At 37.6% G+C, this 24,226-nt stretch overlaps 1 protein-coding gene across 3 annotated transcripts in view; it reads right to left on the bottom strand.

Annotated features, from left to right (window-relative positions):
• The window catches only part of zfhx4 (zinc finger homeobox 4), a 264,735-nt gene that overhangs the window by 228,553 nt on the left and 11,956 nt on the right, over nt 1-24,226 (bottom strand). For all 3 annotated transcript variants that reach the window (XM_060822798.1, XM_060822793.1, XM_060822799.1), the window contains exons 2-3: nt 11,041-13,652; nt 7,248-7,750 (exon numbers count right to left, since the gene is read on the bottom strand). In XM_060822798.1, the coding sequence (XP_060678781.1) occupies nt 7,248-7,750; nt 11,041-13,606 (3,069 nt within the window). In that variant the 5' untranslated portion in view covers nt 13,607-13,652. The remainder of the gene's footprint in view (nt 1-7,247; nt 7,751-11,040; nt 13,653-24,226) is intronic.

Below are 24,226 nucleotides of genomic sequence, written 5' to 3'. Positions count from 1 at the left end.
GAGCTGAACTGCTGTGCTCTTCCAGCACCACTAATCCAGAACATAAAGAATAGACTTGCAGATAGAGTTGAGAAAATGAAAATCCATAAATTGTTTTTTTTTTCTAAAAAATGATTGTTACAATTGAAGGATATCTCTGGATGGATAAACCAGTAATCTGGAGAACTTTCAATCATTAGCCATCTCAAAGCCCAGCTTGCATCCTTCATATCTTTCAGTGACGTCCCTGTCACAACACTCAAACTGAAGTGGAACAAGTAATTTGCTTAAACTTGTCCAATAACAACCAGTATTGCTAATCAATACAATGTAATGTGATCACAGAAACTAAGGTGGTTCTCAAAGAGCATTCCATTTGCCCTCGGTTTTAAACTAGAGCAGTGATTTTTTTCCATTTTCAAACAAATAATTAAGACTACAAGCAAGTTGAATAGTTAAGAATCCAATGCAATGCAATGATAGGAGTGACAGTGTAATGAATAAAGGTACATTTTAGTTGTGCCTTGGCAATAACAAAACTGTCATTTTAAAATCTGCAAATAATATACCCCGGCACTGTCTTATAGTGTGGCTTTGGGAAGCAGACTTTCTGATCCAACATTTACATCTGTTTTATGATTTATTGGTGGCTGCTCTAAATAGTCTACATGTATTAAAAACATCATCAAAGAACAGGTGCAATACACCAAGTCAATATGTGACTTAACCAGAGCATGTGTCAATATACAATACACATAAAATCTCTCTGTGTAGGGTTCAGAAAGTCTTATGTGCAAGTAATTTTGTTTAATTGTACTGTAACTCACAACCACGGGAATTTTTCCATTTGCTCTGAAAGAACCCATTCAAGAAAATTTCTGCTGTAGCTTGAACACTGGCATGTGTGCAATTTAGTAAGAACTTTAAAATGCAGCTGAAATTTCCATTCTTAACAGTGGCTCACAATCTCTATCTCCTCTCCCTTCTTTGGCCAGGCTGAGTTCAGACATGAGCTATTCAGAATTGATGAAGCAGTTATCTTAGACTTGGTTCAAAACCATTATGTAGCAATGGGCCTCCTATCCAAATCCACTCGGCATTAATTAGAAACTTTATTACTTGTAAAAATGAATAGATTCATCTATCAAGACTGTCTGTCCAGACCTGAGGTCCAACGTGGCTCTGACATAGGAGTCACAGATCATTTGGTCTCTGATTTTGTGATTGCATTGTAAAATAAAGTTGGCAGGGTATACTTCTTCCTCCCCATCTTTAAGTTGTTAAGTATTTCCGCAAGTACACAGAGTACTATTTAAGTTTCATTATGTAAACCACTGTATAGGAAAAGCATTTGAGTCAACCAATGGCTACAGACAGAATTATGCGTCATAGACAATACTGCTACCAGTTGGATTGACTTTTGTACCAGTACACCAATTTTGCATTTTGTCTGTTAATTTGGATAGAATCCAGACTAAACCAATCTACTGAATAAATGAACAATCGTATCGATAGTTCTATGAAGAGTCTCTGGATTTGAAATGTTAACTTTGCTTTCTTCCCACAGATGTTGTCAGATCTGTCTAGTTTCTCCAGCAATTTCTGTTTTTGTTTCAGATCTTCAGCATCAGCATTTCTTTGTTTTATTTTGTGATAATATTAACAACATAGCTCCCTTTTCCCACCTGACCCAACAAGTGCAAAATTCTGTGTCTCTACATGGTTACTAATACAAAGTCTTGCCCAATTAGCATGAGTTGCAACTTTGATGGTGACATGATTTCCAATGAAGATAATGGTTTGATTCACTTGTGCAAACCGCCTCACAACGTTAACTCTTTGGGTTGCTTCAGCAGCAGTGAACCTACCAAAATGGCCTACTGGTATTATAATTAATTGGCCTATTTACAAAACCAGTCCCTTTGTAGAAGCAGATACTGTAATACTTTAAACATAATTTTCCTTTTGATGAATGAATGTGATATAATTGGAAAATTTCAACAAACTTTGAAGGTTATCTTTCCAGCCAATCACTGGATGTGTTCTTAGAACCAAACAGGCTCTTGGGTATTTATAATCTGACGGTTAAATGAGCTAAGTGTTTCTAAAAATAATCTCTGAAAAGCTCTGAAACAAACAGTAAACTATTTTGCTTGATCTTCAAAGTATCAAATTGCCTATTGCAGCAATGAAACTAACCCTATGGGGCTAAGACTTAGTTATCGAAATACACCCAACTCCATTTCCTGGAGGCTTTAAATGCTGTTTGTTGCCATGAAACCAATTTTCAAATTATTTCAAACATTTCTTTCTCTAGTCCATCTACGGTCTAGTCTTCTATACTGTGCTGAAAAACTCTAAATTATGTGCCAATTAGTCCCAGGTTGTGATGTAGAACATTCCCTTATCATCCCAAAGTTGCCTCAAATGCATGAGCACACACCTGTAGTTTAGAGAAAATACCACAAAGCTTTTGGATAAAGTTTGACTTTGATAATCATGCCATGATGTTCAACAGTAACACATGCATGCATGTACACACAAACTGGCACGCATGCACCCATGAAAATGGAATTAACAGGAAACAGGTGCCTATTGGCATGGTTTCCCTGCCCCCATCCAGATCATGATGAAAACATTCTCCATCTGTAGCATAGTAAAGTCTTTGATTTCTTTAAATTGAAATGCTACCCTTTTAAGATATAATGATGTAGTTGTTGTTTTCCTATTTCATTGGTTACATGTTTAATTCTTTATAATTATTGCCAGAAGTGCCAGTGGTATACATTAATTTTCACTACATTTTAAATTCGTAGATATTTGCACGTAACGTATTCTTGTGTCTACTATAGTTAAGTGGCTGTTACTTTCTCGACAATATGAAATTTACAGATCATAATTTATACCCAAAAGAGTCAAGAATTGTCATTCAATGATGATTAGTTGATTAAAGAAAACAGCAGATTAAAGGCATTGAGTTACAATATTGTGAAATATTATATGAGTAACTCATAGGCATGGTTTAATCTCTGTGATTCCTCACAAGAATATTGACTGAGAGTATAAAACAAGTGCTTACCAAAGCAACTAACAATCTCTCATCATTCATTCAAAGCTACTTCAACAGCAGGTAGAAAGGAGATTGTCTGCCAGTCTCTTTACCTGGTTCCTGACATGGGGGAAAGGTGTGGGACTATGAGCAGATAGTAAAACTAAGAAGGCAAAGAGGAAAGGGGTAAAAAATTCATTTTTGGTCAATTTAATTCCCTCCTGAAGACAGGTAGTTTTGCTGAGAATTTCCTTCAATATTAGCCTCCCTCCCACCTCACAGCAGGTAGGAGAGAGCCATGACTGGGTGGGGAGTGGTGAATGAAAGCCGAGCGCGTGCGCACACACACAGAGCACCCATTTTTTTTTACAATAAAGGTTGCTTTTTGTGCAGTGACTTAACTTTTAATGAACATCTATCAATCTGGGCTGCCATAGTTCACTTGAGGTTTGCCTAAGAGGAAATCCTTCAGAGTGTGACTAAGTGGAAACCCTACTATCCATTTGCATAAAAGGAAATTCTTAGGATGCATCAGAGGGAAACCCTTCTGGAGTATGTCTAAAGGGAGACAGTTTCATTGTAAAGGATAGTTCATCAGAGAGTGTATCTTACTGAAACATCCTTGCGGGATGTGTTAAAGATAAAATACTCATAAAGCATGCAAATAGGAAAATCTTGTGGGATGTATCTATGGAAATCTCTGTGAATTATATTGAAAAGAAAATACCCCAGATTGTTCCTGAGGATATCTTGTCAAATCTTCTGTCTAGATGCTGTTTGTATATCTTTACGGTATGTGTCTGATTTTAGTAGCAAGGAATACCTCCTACCAATATTATTAATTGCCACAACTGGGTTTTTATAGACCAGTCAAGAGCTGTTTATTTATTTTAATGAAATCATCCTGATTTGTTTGATTGTATTGATAGCAAAAGCTAACATATATTGATTTGATAAGAAAACAATTAAAACCATCTGCTTTTAAAGAAATTAACCACGCAGCACTTCATGAGGAAATGCATATCATGCAGAAATCCTGTGGATGAATATTGAGGGAAGGATGAGCACAGTTTTATTTTGGACTTAAGGGTGTTTCACAGACAATTTTTTTAATAGGATGTTGGATTATTTTTGAAATAATCTTGTTGGGATGCTGTGTCCAGCAAATATTGTGAAAAGTTCCTCCAAATGTTCTACGAGATATGTCTAACATGTCTGAAGATTTTGACAGAACATGAGTAATTTTGACTTTCATGTGAGGTAGACCTTATACTATACATTTAACCACTGGAGCCAAGTGAATGGAAGTGAAAATATGGAGGGAAAAATAATGAATGGTTGAACTGATATGGTCTAATCTACCTTTGCATCCAAAGTTAAAAATGATCCTTTCCATGTGTAAGTGAATTGTTGAAAATCACATCAAGGGAAATCTTGTCTAGAGATCTGATCAGCTTGTGCTATTTAGGAATCCTCATTAAACTTGCTTGGTTAGATTCTCAAACAATATGTACAAAGACCATGTCAAAGATGACACTTCATCAAATCTCAGCAAATTCTGTTTGCAAAGATTGAGAGTCTTTGGTAAGCACCCACTTGATAATGTCCATGAATGACTTGCCTTCAGTTGCTGTTTGGTTAGTCTCTTCAAAAGGGAAACAGACTTACAGAGTTTACTTTTCAACCGAATCCTTTTTCTTCTTGTAATAAACACAACAAATCTCAGCAGGTTCATTGCATTAAAAAGGGGGGAAGAAAATACTTCCAACTGGTCCATGATAAAATGTATTGCAATTAGTGATTGCAACGATTCGCTCTGCTTCACAGCAGCACTGTATGTCTGCTTATACTTTGAATAAATGCTCCAAACATTCCAGATCAGCCCTCCCACAAAATTTTATGTGCATTAAACTAAAAGGCAATGTGAGATAAATGGGAGCAAATATTTTAATCTAGCTAAATTTCCCTGCAGTATTGTATTCTGGTAAAACCTAAGGTCCTTTTCTATGACATTTATTGCACATATTTATCCGGGTGATTATTTTAAGCTATTGTTCATTTTTGATATTTCTGCTGAGAATTAAGAAAAGAATTTGAGAAAAAAATCCACTTTTTACTTCCAGAAAGTCCCAGGGGTCCTGCTTAAAACCTAATACCATAATACCAGTCTACTGTGGCTCTAAAACGTTAAGAGAAAGTCACATGTCATGAAATTGGCATGATAGTTATGCCTTATGGGTTAAACTTGTCAAGATTCTTCCATCCACAAAGCTAGTAAAATAAGAGCAAAATCAATAAAATGGAAGAGATATTTGCAGCTGTTGTGTGTCAATAAACCTGTAATAACTCTTTAGGCTATGCTGACCAGACATGATTCTAAAATGTCCCCAACAACATTAAAACATGTTGATTTTTAAACTGGAGATAGGACTTCAGGGAATTCTTTCTTACTAAAGAAAATCTTTGGATATGTTCAGACAATTCTGCTCACTGTATTTCACATTAAGTTGTGTTTCCTCATTAAGCTACCAATTACAATCAGGATTCCATACTCCCACCCCCCCACATCAAACAAAAATCATAATGTTCTGGTTGAATGTTACACAACTTTTGCATGAAGTTCTACATGAAAATCTGGAGAATGGTTTATTTAATTACAATATATTCTTTGCATATTAAAGGTGATTAATGGTGTTGACAAGTGTTCTAATACATTCTGAGCTTAAATCTTTTACACAAAATAAATTCAAATATTGTCAAATGTTTGCAAAAATTCAGAATATTAATAAATCTAGACAATTTAGCAAATACTTTGCACAGCTACATTTAGAAGCCAGCAAGCCTTTGTGTTTAAGCTTAGTGAAAATAAATATTTGACTATTTTTACAATATTACTTTCTAAGTGTTCTGTAACAAAGATCTATATTATTATACAACCAACCATCACCACACTCATATCCACCAAAGCCATATTCTGTCCATCATAATTCCAAAACATTAGTGAACACCTTCAACATCACATTGTCACCTGTGCATTCAGTCCTAATGACAGTTGACTCAGAATGTCAAGTAGACATGTTGAAACAGCAATGGTCTTTCAAGTTTTTAATCATTTCATGACTCTTTGGTGAGATTTGCTAATGTCTGCATTCCAAAGAACTAGTTCTCTGCCTAATTATTAATGTCTTAGCTGAAGAGCCCAAAGATTGCAAGACTTCAGACACATTTACTCAGTGCTCATTTTCTGCTGTATAATTAGGATCGTCATCATGCCAGCAACACATCAATTCATCAATCAATCTGTTTGTCAAACAGTGGAAAAACAATTTTTTTCACTTTGCTGTTTCACTATCCTTAGGTCACTGAACTTAAGAAATGTTTGACACCATTGTTACATCTTCTTGTAAAAGTATATCATTTCAAAAGTATGCACAATAAGATAACTTATAGACATTAGCTGATAAGTTGATAATCGATTAACAACTTATCAAAGTTGAAGGAGAAATCAGAAGTGTAATCATTATAGTTGTTATGAATAACAACAGACTGAGCTTGCCAAATACAGACCACCCCTCCTCTAGCTCAAGGGTCAATTACTGGATGTCTCAATAAAATTGACTCTAACAGAAATCCATTTTCACGACTTCAATGTGTATGTAGTGCAATGAATATGGCAGTTCATTGACTCATTGTTAAGTATGTTATTTTCATTATGTAGTGCACTGAATATGGCAGCTTATTGACTCCACATTGTTAAGTATGTTATGTTCACTTTGCTTAAGGAATATTTTCTTGCCTTTACAAAACTGTTAATTTGTTGCACACTTGCAGATGTACACCAGTGAATCATTGATTTATGGAAAATAAACAGAATCAAATACCAATGGTTTCCTCAAATGCTGAATAAACAATTAGTTACTGACTATCCAATAGTTAACATTCACCAAAATCAATTAAAATTATATGGTCTTGGAGATGATATCCTAATATCACAATTTATTTGGTTTATATTTCAAACGATCCTCTTTTTTATAATTCTATTTTGTTTGTGTTTGAATTTTAATAATTACCTATGCAACTTCAGCTGATTAAATTTGTCTACATAACTATTTTTAATTCTTTTATATGGAAATACAGACAACTTAGATCTTCCACAGAACATTGTCTCTTCACATATAAAATATTGTCTACACATAAATGCCAGTTCTCATTTTCTTACCTTGTACAACTTAACTGCTGCTTCATGCCTATGGTTGGTACTATGAAGGCGCAACTTATCCACACTGTTAGTATAATAGTCACAGGCATTGCATTTCAAATGCACTGGATTCCCAATTGCTACACACTTGAGCCTCCACTCATTAGGTTTGCCTCCTTCTCTGATGTGGGCCACCAGCTGATATTTCTGCATGTGTTTGTCTGTCTTACAATGGAGCTGAAAGTTGGCCTTCAGCTGAGTGTTGTAGTTGCAGAGCTTACATTGATAGATGTCACCAATCACAGCCTTCCACTCCTCTTCGGGGAGTGAACGCTCACTGTTCACATGCAAGCTCAGAGCCTCCAGGCTGTCGGTGGTAAATTTGTTGCAGACAGCACACTGAAACAGCTTCAGTGAAGGGTCATGGATGTAAGGTGAAATCTCTCCGGCAGTAAGGAAGGACAGGTCATCACCCACTATTTGACCACTTGCAAGCCTCATTTCAGATGGTAGCTCATTATTAACTGTGAAGAGAAAATCAAGAGGAAACAAGGTGCTGTTAGGAAAAGGAAAGCATACAGCACATAAAGAAAGAAAGTATTTACATAGTGTCTATTATGACTACCAGGCATCTTAAGATGCTTTACAGTCAACGAAGTGCTTGTGAATTGTCGTCAATGCTGCATTGTACGGTATAAAATAGAAACAAACAGAGGAATTGATAACATAAAGCCTTGATGAGCAGTTTGCTTTCTCTGGAGCTTAAACTATAAAAAGCTTTAATAGGATTGAATCAGGATCAATTACAATCATCCTTTTCAACTTCTAAGTTCTCTCATCAGATAGCTTTAATTACTCCTACTGGGTATGATGTCATCCCTGAATTTGCAGTTTTAAAGACATGAAAGCTGATCAATGATAAAACAAAAATGCAGCATATTTACAGCTTGTATTCAAATTTATCTTCATTGCGCAAATTCAATTTTCTGAAGCAAATATTATGGCTGAGAAAATTTCTGAGATTTGCTCCCAGTCTTCTAGTGGTGCTTCACTGAAAGTATGCCGGAAATCCCACTTAAACACGTAATCTCGACAAAGCTAGAGCAAGTCCATGCAACTCCCTGGCCCATGAAGACCAAAATACTTTGATTTGGAAAATGTCATTTGTGATGACCTTTAACAAAGAAGTAACATTTACCCTAAAAATACCTGTGCTGAACCCAAGGTAAGTTTCAGATTTCAATGAAACAATTGAGAATAATTTTATAACAGTCAATACTTTGAAAATGGCAGGGACGTAAATGCCAAATATAAAACAAATGCACGAGATCACACTTTCACCAACACGACGAATATATGTTTGAAATTAAGCTCTTTAGGATTAGGGAACATTACTACTCCATTTATTATAGACAACAGGTGCAGGAGTAGGCCATTCCGCCCTTCGAGCCTGCACCACCATTCAATATGATCATGGCTGATCGTCCTTAATCGGTATCCTGTTCCTGCCTTATCTCCGTAACCCTTGATTCCACAATCCTTGAGAGCTCTATTCAACTCTTTCTTAAATGAATCCAGAGATTGGGCCTCCACTGCCCTCTGGGGCAGAGCATTCCACACAGCCACCACTCTCTGGTTGAAGAAGTTTCTCCTCATCTCTGTCCTAAATGGTCTACCCCGTATTTTTAAGCTGTGTCCTCTGGTTCGGCACTCACCCATCAGCGGAAACATGTTTCCTGCCTCCAGAGTGTCCAATCCTTTCATAATCTTATATGTCTCAATCAGATCCCCTCTCAGTCTTCTAAACTCAAGGGTATACAAGCCCAGTCGCTCCAGTCTTTCAGTGTATTTCCAGGAATTGACCTCGTGAACCTGCGCTGCACTCCCTCAATAGCCAGAATGTCTTTCCTCAAATTTGGAGACCAGAACTGCACATAGTACTCCAGGTGTGGTCTCACCAGGGCCCTGTACAGCTGCAGAAGAACCTTTTTGCTTCTATACTCAATCCCTCTTGTTATGAAGGCTAGCATGCTATTAGCCTTCTTCACTACCTGCTATACCTGCATGCTTACCTTCATTGACTGGTGTACAAGAACACCCAGATCTCTCTGTACTGCCCCTTTACCTAAATTGATTCCATTTAGGTAGTAATCTGCCTTCCTGTTCTTACCACCAAAGTGGATAACCATACATTTATCCACATTAAACTGCATCTGACCACTCACCTAACTTGTCCAGGTCATCCTGTAATCTCCTAGCATCCTCATCACATTTTACCCTGCCACCCAGCTTAGTATCATCAGCAAATTTGCTGATGTTGTTGCTGATACCATCTTCTATATCATTAATATATATTGTAAAAAGCTGCGGTCCCAGTACTGATCCCTGTGGTATCCCACTGGTCACTGCCTGCCATTCCGAAATGGAGCCGTTTATCTCTACTCTTTGTTGCCTATCAGCCAAACAACTTTCAATCCAAGTTAGTACTTTGCCCCCAATACCATGCGCCCTAATTTTGCTCACTAACCTCCTGTGTGGGACTTTATAAAAAGCTTTCTGAAAGTCCAAGTACACTACATCTACTGGATCTCCCTCATCCATCTTCAGAATTACATCCTCAAAAAATTCCAGAAGATTAGTCAAGCATGATTTCCCCTTCATAAATCCATGCTGACTCTGACCTATCCTGTTACTACTATCCAGATGTGTCGTAATTTCATCCTTCATAATAGACTCCAGCATCTTTCCCACCACTGAGGTCAGACTAACTAGTCTATAATTTCCTGCTTTCTCTCTCCCACCTTTCTTAAAAAGTGGTATAACATTAGCCACCCTCCAATCCGAAGGAACTGTTCCTATCGAACTCTGGAAAATAATCACCAACGCATCCACGATTTCTCGAGCCACCTCCTTCAGTACCCTGGGATGTAGACCATCAGGTCCCGGGGACTTATCAACCTTCAGACCTAACAGTCTCTCCAAAACCAATACCTGGCAAATATAAATTCCCTTAAGTTCAGGTCCTTCAGCCACTGTTACCTCAGGGAGATTGCTTGTGTCTTCCCCAATGAACACAGATCTGAAGTACCAATTCAATTCTTCTGCCATTTCTTTGTTCCCTGTAATATATTTCCCTGTTTCTGTCTTCAAGGGCCCAATTTTAGTCTTAAACATTATTTTGCCTTTCACATACCTAAAAAAACTTATACTATCCTCCTTTATATTACTGGCCAGTTTACCTTCGTACCTCATTTTTCCTCTGCATATTTCCTTCTTAGTAATCCTCTGTTGTTCTTTAAAAACTTCCCAGTCCTCCATTTTCCCACTCATCTTTGCTATGTTATACTTTTTCTCTTTTAGCTTTATATGTTTCTTAACTTCCCTCGTCAGCCACGGCCGCCCATGACGCCTCCTGGGATCTTTCCTCCTTTTTGGAATGAACTGATCCTGCATCTTCAGCATTATACCCAGAAATATCTGCCATTGTTCCTCCACTGTCATCCCTGCTAAGGTATTGCACCATTGAACTTTGGCCAGCTCCTCCCTCATAGCTCCATAGTTCCCTTTATTCAACAGAAATATTGTCACTTCCGATTGTACCCTCTCCCTCTCAAATTGCAGATTGAAGCAGATTCAAATTGAAGATTCTACTAATAACAGCCCTTAAAAGGAAAGTAATAGGAAATATTGTAGTCTAGTGCAGGAAATAAAAAGGAGTATGCTCAGAAGGTAAGAGGCAATTTGGATCTTAATGAATTAAAGCGGCAAAATGAAAATTACAAAAGGAGAGGAAAAGATGCCAAGAGGCACTGACCTAGTCCCGGTGCTACAGCTGTTCCAGGGTCAAGCTGGAATGGACTTAACATGAATTGCGGGTCAGCCGGATTTTCCAGTTTCAGGCCTGTCAGGCCTATGTTTTGGGCCAGGTAATACTGGTAAAGCTCAGCCTCAGCAGGTGCCAGACCCAATTGCAGGCTGTGCTGGATTTGTTTCATGTTCTGCTGCAGCAGCATCATGTTGTGCATGTGCTTTTCACTCGTCATGTGGATGCGAAGGTTCCTTGCCACATTGGTTTCATAATCACACACCTCACACCGCCAAGTAGGCTTTTGTTTTGGTTTGGATGGGGATGGTGTCCCACAGCCACCAGACGTAGGTCCTGGAGCATTATGGACAAACACTTGCTCTCCACTGCCATTCTGAAGGTTTTGAACATTGTTTAGGTGCTTGTCTGACTGCATATGAATACTGAGGTTGCCTTTGGTAGTTGTAGAGTAGTTACAGACCTCACAGCGGAAGGGTTTATAGCCACAAGTGTAACTCTCGCCCCTGGCTAGCCTCGGGTGAGGCTGTCCAGTCTTACAATAAACACAAGAGCTGCCAGGCTCAGGGTGTTTTTCCTTCATATGTGCCTCAAGGGTTTGTTGATACTTGTAGTGCCAGTTGCATTTGGGACATTTCAACGTCTTGCAAGAGTTCCGTGAATGCATCATGGTCATATGGCCACCTAAAGAGCGTGATGACCCAAGGACCGTGTCACATTTGGGACACTCAATAATACTTCCTGGTGGACTTTCACTTGTCCCTAGTGTGTAGGGGTTACAGCTGTGCTGGTGATGAGAACCAGGACTATCATCATCTCTGTGGGTTGAGTCATTTGGTTGAAGGGTCGTGGCACAATCTTTACTGGCACCTGCAAAGTCCTTGCCGCAAGTGCTATAGCTATTGTCACTGCAACTATCCCTATGTGCAGCATGTTGTTTTATCTTATCTAGATCATCAGAAACAGTCACAGAGGAAGAAGAGGTACCCTTTTCGTTTAGAGTTAGCACACTGGGCATTAAAGGAGACATAGAAATGCTTTGGTTTGAGTTAGGGAAATCTTTGCTACCATTACGGTCCACTAATCCACTTGACAACAATTGCTCATCATCATCAAGATCATTTGAACATGTGTCATCTTCTTCATCGTCGTCTGTTGGTTCAACGGGTTCACTTTTGATTTGGAAATCTCCATCTGGATGCAAGACAACTGTCTCGTTCGATCTTTCACAGTTACTCTCTTGGTCCTTGCTCCCTGACAACTTGTTTGACCCAGATGATGAATGACTGAAGGAAGCTGAGGTAATTGGGGTGCTCAGAGCTGAACTAGATAGCCCCCCGAGGTTCGCTTCAGCTTTGTGCACTAAGGTGTTCCCTAGCGACTGATCTGATGAACCAGCAGTGCTCGCACTTCCTTTCAAGAACGCAAAGCTAGCCTGAAAAGAATCACCATTTTCAACATGAAATGCACTCCACAAACCACGGTAGGTTGGATCGGGACCTACTAGGTTTGCACTAGAAAACCGAGGATGAATAGAATTTGAATTTTTTGGTTCCAGAAAGCTTATTAGAGGTTCCTTGTCTTTGCCTATCCCCTGTATGATGGCGGAGATATATTTATTATTTAGGAGCTTTTGTTCCTCTTCATTGAGGCCCATCCGATGATCATGCACAGCATGGGTTACAAATGACTTAACATAGCCAAAAGACAGCTTGCACAAGAAACACATCAAAATAGGTTTCCTTTTCCCATCGCTAACACAACCATCAAATTTAGACAAGTCCACATTGTTAGGAACATCTTTGGACACACAGGAGTTTTTGGCCAGGCCGTCACTGCTGAGATAATCTTTCTCGCTACTGTGCCGGACATCGTAGACACGAAAACTGTGCAAGACAGGACCAACTCCTGCAAACGTTGAGGTATTTGGGAAAGCCTGTTTGGCAGGAAATCGTTTCCCGAGGGATGAAGCAATATGAAAAGTGTTGATGACTTGCGGGTAGAACGACAAAGAGGTCGCTTTCTCATTCTTTTCCCCAGCTGCTGCGAGTGAGTTCAGAAAAATTGCAGAGGAAAAGAGCTTACTGTTCATTTCTGGCTGCGCATTCTTCCCACTGTCTTTGGAGTCCTCTATTATAAATGCCGACCCATCAGGCTGGTAAACTATCTCCCCCGTCAGATTCTCCACATCGCTATCCTCTAATTCACTTATCTCACTATCATTGTCATCCTTCAGAAGAGGAAGGCGGGCATTTGGGCAGTGATGCTCCATGTATTTCTGTAAACTTGAAAAAGAAGTGGCACATTCGTTGCAGGGAATCTCTTTTGCTGAGGTAACCTGAGTGTTGGCAGCATTCTCCTCACTGAAATCCAACAGGCTTCTGCTTCTCTGCTCATCTGTTCTCAGGTTGTCATCTGTAGTACTGTTTTTCCTGTCAGGCTCCATCCCCGCAACTTTCTCTGGCACCTCATTATCAAGTTGTGTCGTTCCGCACAGCTTTGATGTGTTATGCCCATTTTCCTGCCTAGCGATAGTAGGGGAGTCACAGGTTTCCATGGCAATTACTACATGGGGATCTCATTTCATCCAGCCTGTCAGGGACCTGGATAAACAAAAAAATAAGTTGAGAGAAGCCATTTTATCAAATTTTTATAGCTCATCTTCAGTTAACAAATTGTAGAAATTTAATGCTAAGCATAAAGTGGACTTGATTGCAGATTTAAATATAGATTTAAATATTTAACATTTCGCAGTGGTGGCAATTTAGAAATTGTTCATATTTCTCATTGCAAAGTACATGCACAGCATTTAATTTCTTGATGTATCATAATCCAAATCTACATTATAGTTCTTCAATATAAAACTTTTAATTAACTAGTCTATCACACACACAAAAAAACAATTTCCTATGAAATCATACTGTCACAGTACTGATGCATTTGTAATGATCTGCAGCCTCAGCAGTAATCACTCACATAAATAACATGGCAAAGCATCCAAAATATTTCACTCTTCTGTGCAAGCTGCTTCATAATAAACCAAAAGTCTTAATCTTCAGTTTCAGAAACAGGTCAAAAGGTACATTTCAATATGAAGGAAGCTTGAAAACCTACAATGATATTGATTTTCACTCAAGAATTCTCGCACGAGATATTTGATAATAGTTGCAAGATGCAAGACACTGCTTTTATGCTCTCACCATTTGCCTTACATTTCCTTGAATGCTAATCAACTCCTTTGCAAAGTATAATCTTGGCAATATTTTCCTTGCAAATGCACAGACGAAAAACTAGAGGTGACAGTTTACCTCTTCCACTATATCTTCTGAAGAGATTATAAAGTTTGCTGTGGGCTTCTTTTTATTGTTGGCATATTTTATCAGGTAAATCCAAGAGCACGAGAGAAAAGTAAGCAAATTATTATAATGCCAACAAAAAAGATTGAGCTCTTCTTTGCTTCTCATCTGACCAAGTAAATCAGCTTACTTCAAATCTTCCTTCTGTGAGAGCCCTCAGCAGGTATCTAACAAGCCCTGATTAAGCACCAATCAGGATTCTTCCTCACGCTTCACCTACTTCAATAGGCATAGAAACAGAAATTAATATTTAGTGCATCCAGTCTTACCATCCTTGGGGAAAATTAGACTCAGTCAAATTTTTTCACTGCAAAACATAATGAACACTATTTCAAATACAATTTTGATGTTGTCAGTCCTGGTGTGCTGCCCATCTCTCAGCAACTACCTCAATCAACTTCTCTCCTATCTTTAACAAATCATATGAAAGCCCCGATGATGAGAAGCCTTCAATCATTTCTCAAGGCAGGCACCACAGCTCATATATTCCCTTTAGTGGAAACACAAATGTAGTTTGTAAAGGCCATATCACTATTTCACAGCAGGGTGCAGTACAGGAGGAAAGTTAAAGGCGGAAACTCTGCTATCCTTCAGTCTCATTGCTCACTGGCTGCAACACTTATATTAATGACTTGCACAGATCCTGTGTGTCTCTAGTCCTTGCAGATCTCCCAGTGTACAGAATGATGGCACTATACACAACAGCAGGGTGGTCAGCCACTTCAGTTTCAATGCATAACAAAGGCTTCAGCGAGGGGAAAGGCAACTCACTGCAGGTCTTGAGTCCTTTACACCTTGATTACGAAAATTAAGAAAATTGCCACGTGGCATGGTCAATAAGACAACATAATTTCACACCACATATCTGTGAATAAAAAAAAATACTCAAACACCAAAACTTGGACAGCAGAAATCACTCTGTGTTGCATGCATAATGCCTTACAATGCAGCAATTTAGGGGATTAATTCAAAACAACTTCTGACTAAATAAGGCTTGGGGGATGCTCTCTGCTATTAAGTATTGAAGAATAGCTGCTTAAATTTTTTGCTCTAATCAAATCTAATCTCTTCAGCTAAGTCAAAGAGGGAAATGATCAGTTTAAGAGACATCAGAAGATTTACACAGATTGAAAATGAATTAAAATTAGTTTTGCTGTCTGAGATGGGCTAAAATGACAGTCTAATTGCCTCTGAATTGAATATCATAAAGCTTAGCGTGTAATTTTAATCATTGATGAGCTCCAGGTTAATTATGCTCATGACTTGCATGCAGCATAAAAGAAGCACCTCTGAAATGAACATCAACACAAAGACCATGAAAAACTAATAATTTTCTAATTAGTTCATACAGGCACATTTACCTCTGCATTTAACACCAACAATATTTGCAGCAGAAATTAAGGTACAGACTTTGCACTCCTAATAGCCATAAGAAGTGGCAACAGAACACATCAGACAGATCTAAATACCCTGAGCGCTATTGGGAGTGCATAACTATAACAGGTCCAATTTTAATCCACATTCAGTAACTCAAATACAAAATGAGCTCTGTGGTGTATTCTCTTGTCATTTCCAGCACAAAGCAGCCTTACTATACTTCTTATTTGTTGAGCAGACAGGACCAGACTTGACTATCTACTCTTGTTAGCACATAGTGTACATACACCAATATCCGCCAACACTGAATAATTTACATCGGAAATAAGCTAGAAACATGTAGTACTATGTAGAGGACTACTATTTCATTTCATCATCTGAAAAGGCAGACATTGATAAATGACAGGTCTTCACTGCCTTGTAAATGGTTCTACCTATAGCTCCAGAAAGATGCAAAGCAGTATATATTAAAAGCATTATATAAGCACACAGACAAAGCAATTCAATTAAGATAATTACAGAGTGGGGAAATCTACAATGATGAAGAAAGACAAAATGCAGCACATTTTGATTTGTACTGCGGCATTTCTCAACACTTCAAGCACTAAATTACCCTGTGGGGAATATCTCCATCCTTCTGGGCAATACACAGCGAATCATTATAAACTGATAAATTATAAAATATGCTATATACATCTGAACACTGATCCTGATACCTGCGGTTTGGACATACATGGTTTCTGCAGACAAACCAAATCAAAGCCCTCAGTTCTTCTTCAGACAGCACTTAAAGCTTTAACATCTAAAAGCTTTACAAGCATACTTTGGTGTTTTGAAAACGTATTTCCCAATAATTTAGATAAATGTGTCTTATTTTTTGAATTATTTTATGCTGAGCTATGATCCACAAACTAGGGGACACACTTTGCCCATAACACATATCTAATCTGTTTACTGTTTTGCTCAAATTTATAGAAGAAAATTGTCTTTTTAAAGACAAACAACTGACTTTCATATATGATTGAATTGCTGACTTCTCTTTTCCTCCTTCAGCAAACACAGGTTGAATGGCTAGGAGCAAAATAATCGATACTCCTACACTAAGATTAACTGACAAAAAGTGTACATGTTAAACAATAGGGCAATGCCTCTGCACTGAATGAATGTTCAGTTCCCATTGGAACAAAGAACTAGAATCACAAATGCCAATTATACCTCTGTTTTTTAATTGAGGTTGTCCCAGCCTTCCTCTCTGCTCCAGTGAGACAGTGTTTGAGAAGTGATTAAAAAGAACGTGATCTGATCAAGTGAAGAGAATAATGCCAGAGGAATGCTAGGTTTGCCACACTGCTAAATGCTGGGAAAAAAAAAGACCAATAGGGTTCTTGGTGCTTTTGTTTTTCCATCTGCTGTTTAGTTCCCTTATTCAACATCAATTCTTTATTTGCAGTGTTGGAGGCAGGTTAAAAGCTGTCCACACAGAACACCAGTTCAACCCACGCAAAGTTAGAACTTACGTAACTTTCTTAAAAACAAATACAATTATGCCAGAATTATATCAAGTTTTTTAAAGGTCATCACTGTCTCTGTTGTGGCCTTTTTGTCCACACCAAATCCTCTATCAATATGTCATACTGAGTTAGACAAAGACAAAAGAGAGGATCAGTGTGAAAACTGCACATATATCTAATCCTGACAAAGGAATGAATAGACCTTCACAAGTGTAATTATACTTGTTTATTTGTTGCCACATACAAATAACTGATGAAAAATCCATCAAAGTAGGATTATTCAGGCACCAAGAGCCCCGTTACTGACTAAACTCACATGAAGATTAAGCACTATTTTATTCAAATCTAACAGAAAAAAGATAACGCAACAAACTTTTTCTTGAAACTTCACACTTTTTACACATTGGACAAAGTTATTAGATACATTCATAACCTATGCTGTGCTATATTTCTTTTAGTTTGTTTCTGACTCCATGATTAGAAACTGTGGTATGTAGTTGCAGGGTGTGTAGCTGCTTTGCCAGTCATGGATTGTATCGAGTTAAACACTTGTCCTATTTAAGCCTTAAGTACACGTACCATATTTTTTCACAAAAAGACAGAAATTATGTTAGATTACATCAGGTTTCCTAACTAAAGTAATATAAGTTAGGCCAAAAATTATGAACTAATCTTTAGGCGAGCAAATTTTCCTTTAGCTTTTCAGTCTATTGGCCACTTATTGGAATATTTGAAATTGTTCAGTAGAAACTTAGCCACATCTTTGTTACTTTCCATGTGGTGCAATTTGGTGGTGGATATAGTACTTACATAAACAAAAATTATATTATAACAAGCACATTGCCTGTTGAGTTACTGATATATCACAATGTAATTGTTAACTGTCTTAATTTTTGCTAACACAAGCTTAAAACCTATTTGCTCAGGGAAAAAAAAACCATGCTAAAATGATTCTTGGACATGAAAAACCCCCAATTTATGTAAAATTACAATAACTGAAAACAGTTTTTAGAAACTACACAACCCTTCACTTATAAGAAGGGAACAAATCAAAGTAAACCAATCTGCATAGCTAATGTCTTTGTGAGCTCTCCAATTTAAAACAGAAAAGCTGTAATTTTTTTTGCTGGCAATCTGGAAACACTCTGGAGTTAATTACAGCTGATTCGAAGTGAACCGCACAAACAAAGGCCAGTCTATGTCCAGACAATTATACTGCATTAACCAGCTTAGAGCTTCCTGCTGATGTTTCAGGGCTCTTCTATTACACCCTTCTACCTTCTCAGCATGATAGAGAGTGCTCCTGCAAGGATGAATTAATAAAGAGAACAGCAAAAGAATGTGTGACGACCTCTTTCGACTCGGCAAAAACTTTCCATCCAAGTCACTACAAAGATGGGGAAGGTAATTAAGTTTGAATAGAAGACTGAAACAAAATATACATTTGTCCTGTAAGAGGTGAAGAACTTAAATGAGAATAGGTTTGAAATTTCTACAGATAAATCGCCACAAAAAATGGATAAGCAAAGGAAACATATGTGTGCATTATGCTACCTGGCTAGCCAATATTTGTCTTTATTTTTCATCCTGTTCATGAATCCTGACATAAGTTATCAAGCCAGATGTTTTTTTAAGAACTGCTCAGACAATATGACATACACAACCTGAGCATGACAGATTCTCTGGATTTCATTCTCACTATAATAGTGGCCTTTTTTGCACATGGCAAGTAATATTAGATGGTTGACATTTTCTTGTTTGTATTTGTTATAAAGGACATCAACACAAATTAAGAACAACATTCCTCCACAAAGGTAATTCTTTGAAAAGAGGAAAACATATAGGTATTTATGATGATGGAGTTTCTTGAATATTGTGAGCTTAGTCCTAAATGAACAAAATCCTCCCACATCCATCTGTAAAGACGAGTCAAGCCTTAATGCAACAAACTATGCCATTATGTATATCCTGGCCTATGACCTTTCTTGCATCCTGGCCAATGCTCCATATATATGTGAAGTTCAGTATCTGATAGACCAATGCTGTCATAGCATCCATTCTCCATTCTTACTGCAAACAAAATCACTATTTATTTGTTACAAAATATAGTGAACTGAATGATTTTATAGTTCTGGCACTCATGTTAATGTCAGCTCTTCCATCTTGGTTGCATCTAGAACAAGAGTGCATAGGCTCAAGATGAGGGAACAGACATTTCAGACAGAGAGGAGGAGAAATTTCTTTACTTAGGGGTTCTGAATCTTTACAACTTTTGAGCCAAAAGGGCTGTGGATGCTTCATCACTGAGTAGATTCAAGGCTGACATTAATAGATTTTCAGAGTCTAAAGGAATCAAAGGATAAAGGGATCAGTTGAGAAAATGGAGTTGAGGTCAAGGATTAGCCATGATCTTATTAAATGGTAGATGGGCCATATGGCCTGCTCCTGCCCGTATTTCTTATGTACTTATCTCCAATATTTCCTTCATAAAGTTACAATGTGTGCATTCAATTTGATAATCAGTTGTCATTTTACAATCTGTAGTGACAAAATAGTTATGGAGCAAGGTTCCTCAATCTGCATAAAAATATACATTTTGAGTGTGTAATAACGTAGTTAGCCTAACAATTTGAAAACCGCATTTGATAGACAAGTTTCATGTTCCATTTTTATCTTCCTCTTTGCACTATTGTACTCTGACAATATTGAACATTCTGTCGATGGTACTCAAAGAAAGTTTTAGCACTGTAGAATTGGACCACGATGCTTTGGATTAAGCATAAAAGATGCAGTAAAGTTGGTATTCATACAGAAATTAATACCAAGGGTCCATATGAAAGTGAGATATTACCGATGCATGTCTGCTATATATTTAGAACTACAGTACCATTGTTTCAATCAGAAGTGGTTATAGATAAAACAAAATCATTTCATTGTGCCTCTATAAGCCTCATGTACATTAATCACCCTCCTTTTGTCTCATTCATGCAAAGAGGGATTATATTTTAAATGATGACTGCTTAATCTCTTTGATTTCCCTGTGCTAAATAAATATTAATCTACAAGTCAATCACATCTTGTATTATAATGCAAAGTATATACAATATGAAAGTATTCCAAAGTTATGTAAATTGCAGCTGATTTTATAAGCATCTGTTTGTTGGTAGCTTCATTTCCTTTTCCTTAAAAAAAGTTGCTCATCAGAATTAAATGTAATGTTAACAGTCCAACTGCACCTACACATAATCTAACCTAAAATCATTGGTGTTTTTGCAAGTCAAGACCTAGTGATTCACTCCAGTGAATCAATCTAAACTATGAACAATTGCTATCAAAAACAGAAATTCTGGCAAAACTTGGCAGATCTGGAAGCATCAATGGGGAGAAAGCAGAATTAACGTTTCATGAACAGTGACTTCATCAGAACTGGTCTTTCTCTCCACGGATGCTACCAGACCTGCTGAGTTTCACCAGTAATTTCATGTCACATCTCCAGCATCTGCAGATCTTTGTTTTGTTAATAATGCTGAGTGTATTTAAGCCTCATTACTCAAAAGTTTATCCCAACTCTTCATAAATGCATGGAGGCCATTTGGATGGCTTTGAAGAATAATGGGAAAAACAGGCAACCAAATGTGCGGTACTGCTACTTCTAATTTCTGGAAGTTTTCCAGTTGCTACAGGTTTTGACACTTGCACTCACAGAGTTATTTATGTTCACAACAGAATCTGAGATAATTATTAGGTCATTTCTATGTTCTTATGGTGCTTCCCATCGCCACCTAGTTCAAAAGTTGTTCTGCAGCAGATCCTGCTTCAAGGCTAGTTCTCGTGTAATTATCTTCATAAAAAGTAATCAGAGACCAGGTATCCCAGTGAGCATTCCAAAGCTATTAGCAATGTTTTAGCCTCAGATCTAGTTAGAAAAAAAGATAAGTATAACAGGAATGTTAGACCTGAACGGGTTTAATAACCAGAAAAGTCAGTCTATTATTGAGAAGACAGATTTCAGCTTGCAATAGTGGCTTTAGACTAATCTTCTAAAAAGATATTCTCATCATTCCTAAATTTAAAAAGGTCATGTGAAAATGAGGATGAAAAAGAGATTTTTAAAAAATATAATCCCAACACTACAGACACTGCAAAATTGTTTGTGATTGCAAATTGTATGTTTAGTTAGGTTTTCAGGTCAGTAAATTCTCAGTGCACCACAAAGTCTGAATATAATGTATGGTGTATATAGTGAAAAACTGAAACAACCAATATTAACATTATTCAACAACGGACCACAATCAAACTTCAAAAATAAATTAAATACTTTTGCAACAAAAAAAAAGTCTGGAAAGCCTAAGATTACTCACTGTTTTCCTTCCTTCCAAGGGATTTGTTGTCACTGATTCGCTCCCCATCCCTGGAAACATGACCCCCGCTCCCCGCACTTCAGAAGATCCGATTTTTTATTGCTCCCAGGTTATTGTTATTTCTGCAGACCTTGCTGTTAAGCGTCAGCAGATGGAACTGTACAGTTGAACCCGACACTGCCTTCATCCAATCCAGACACACGCCAATTCCGGGAGGGAGACTCAAATCTGGTTGGGAACGGGAACCCCTGCTGATCTCTCGGAGTTAAGGAGTGAAGCTTTATTATGGAGCACTTACTGGTGGATCAGAAGTTAACTCGGGGCCAAGAGCTTTCTGCTTCACGTCCCAGCGAGGCCCTGGCTAACTCGGGGTCTCTCACTCTAACTTTGGGTGAGAGATTAGCAGAACCTAAAGACTTCGCCGAAGTGACGGATGAAAAGTCCACGTGTCATGTTCAAGGGCGACACTGGTACCACCAATCCCTCTTCCATCTTTTGGCTGCCTTTAAACTTTTAATGGAGTACATTTTCCTTTGCTGTGCCCACTCCGAAGCATTCCAACGCGTTTAATGTAATTAAAGCTTTAAGCAAAATCCACGGCTAACCGATTTGATAGACATTTCTTTCATATAAAAAAAAGCACAACAGAGTTGTTTGTTTGAGGAACACATTGTCCAACCGTAGCGAAATCCTCATACTTTAACATCACACTAACTGGAATCGTCTGGACTGGCCAGATGAAATACACAGTCATAGGAAAGGCGCTGCCTTACGGTGGGATATTGTAGAAATGGACGGCATAATTATTAATTCAGCTCGCTACACTTCCTCTCTGACAGCTAGGAACAATAGCAAATTGCTGCAAAGTAGACCCGCATTGTATGCAAGGCGAACAGAATGGAACCATTTATAACTCGATCGCCTCACTCTATACTAACCCCATAATAAAGTGTTATTAGTGATTTGATTAAAGTTGTGTTTTATTGATATAAAGTGTCATAAGCCATTATTTTTAGACCCTTTTTCGTTTCTTTTACTGATAATTTGCTCGAGGGTAAGATTAGGAAGGTAATTCTATTTACAAAAGTAACACGTCAGTCAAGATAAACATGGTGACACAATTGACTAGCTCTTACTGATTATTTTAGCAGCAGCCTAATTCTGCACCAAGTAATGTGAATGGATAAATTCTGCAGGTTTATTCAATGAGTGTCGGTTCTATTAGAGCCATTAACAAGTCGAGCTGTCAGACTATAATGAAGGTAAATGATTAGTTAGTACAGCAGTTGAAGACTTCTTCAATGTAATAAGAGTTAATTAAAGTTTACCACAAGACACTACCTAAAGGAAAATGTTGATTAGGTTTCAAGATTTAGTACGAAGAGACAATAGCTGGCAGTAATTAATAAAGCAATAATATAATGAAACGATATATTAATTGTTTTGCAAAGGAAGACTCAAAAGCTGCTGTTTTTATGATTGACTATTTTAGTAAAGATTTCAAATAGGAATAACCACACAGATAAAATGAGAGTCATGGGAAGCATTTTAGGACAGAAGACATAATTTAATTGGGATTATCAATAATGGTTATTATGCCTAAATAATTTGCACAAATTAGAAAACAAATATTACACAAGTCTCTCTGTACAAGGAACTATTACTCAGTTTTCACTGAGACTTCTTCTCAAAGTCTGAAATAATTAAGGACTGGTGTTATTTGAACTTTAGTTTGAATATTTTTGAAACACTGCCCGGTTACACCAGCAGGGGAAAAAAAGAGTAGGGCCATGCAAGGTGATCTTATTTTAATGCTAACATTTTAAAAATACATTTGTAAAGCTTTGATTATGAACTTGCACTCAAAACAGACAGAGAGCCAAGACAGTTGCTTTCGTGGCAATACGGAAGGAAAAGTCTATTTCATTTTACATTTTTACCAAAGTAAACAGATTCGACAGTTGAATACAAAGGAACAATAGCTCGCAACGCTGTGATAAAATGTATGTATCAGTGACTTTGAGGCATTTCATAGAATCTTTCACTCAGAATCTATTATTTCAGTTAATGTGCGAGGTACTGACTATTGAACCATTCTGATGGACTAAGCAGACATCAGACCACTACAGTGTCAGCTGTTCTTTACAAATTATTTTATACAAATACCAAAATCCAGGAGAAATTAAGTCTGATTTTTACCTCTACATTAGCACAATTAAGGTTTCACTAAAGTCTCATCTTTGGATTTTTAACTAAGTTTTTAAATCAATTTTTACTATTCTGAAAATGCACAAGGTATGTTTACTAACCCAGCATTCCTCAGAGTTCCATTTACGCTGCCTCCCTAGCACTATACCAAAGTGTCTCCAAAAGCCCTTTTGCCCCCTTTGGCACTCTCAGACTCGTTGGACCTGACATTTTCACTTCATCCATGACAAATGATCTGATGACTGTGATCTGATTGCTCAAGATGACTACTTTATCCACAACTAAATCATTAGCTACCATGACTGCATTTTCCTCATGTGGAAGTTAATTCTATCCCATTAGATCTCATCCCAACATTTTCCAA

This window comes from Hemiscyllium ocellatum, chromosome 4 (assembly GCF_020745735.1).
Source record: "Hemiscyllium ocellatum isolate sHemOce1 chromosome 4, sHemOce1.pat.X.cur, whole genome shotgun sequence".
Classification (NCBI taxonomy): Eukaryota; Metazoa; Chordata; class Chondrichthyes; order Orectolobiformes; family Hemiscylliidae; genus Hemiscyllium; species Hemiscyllium ocellatum.
The sequence above is the reverse complement of the archived record's forward strand: the minus strand, read 5'-3'. Positions and strand labels throughout refer to the sequence as shown.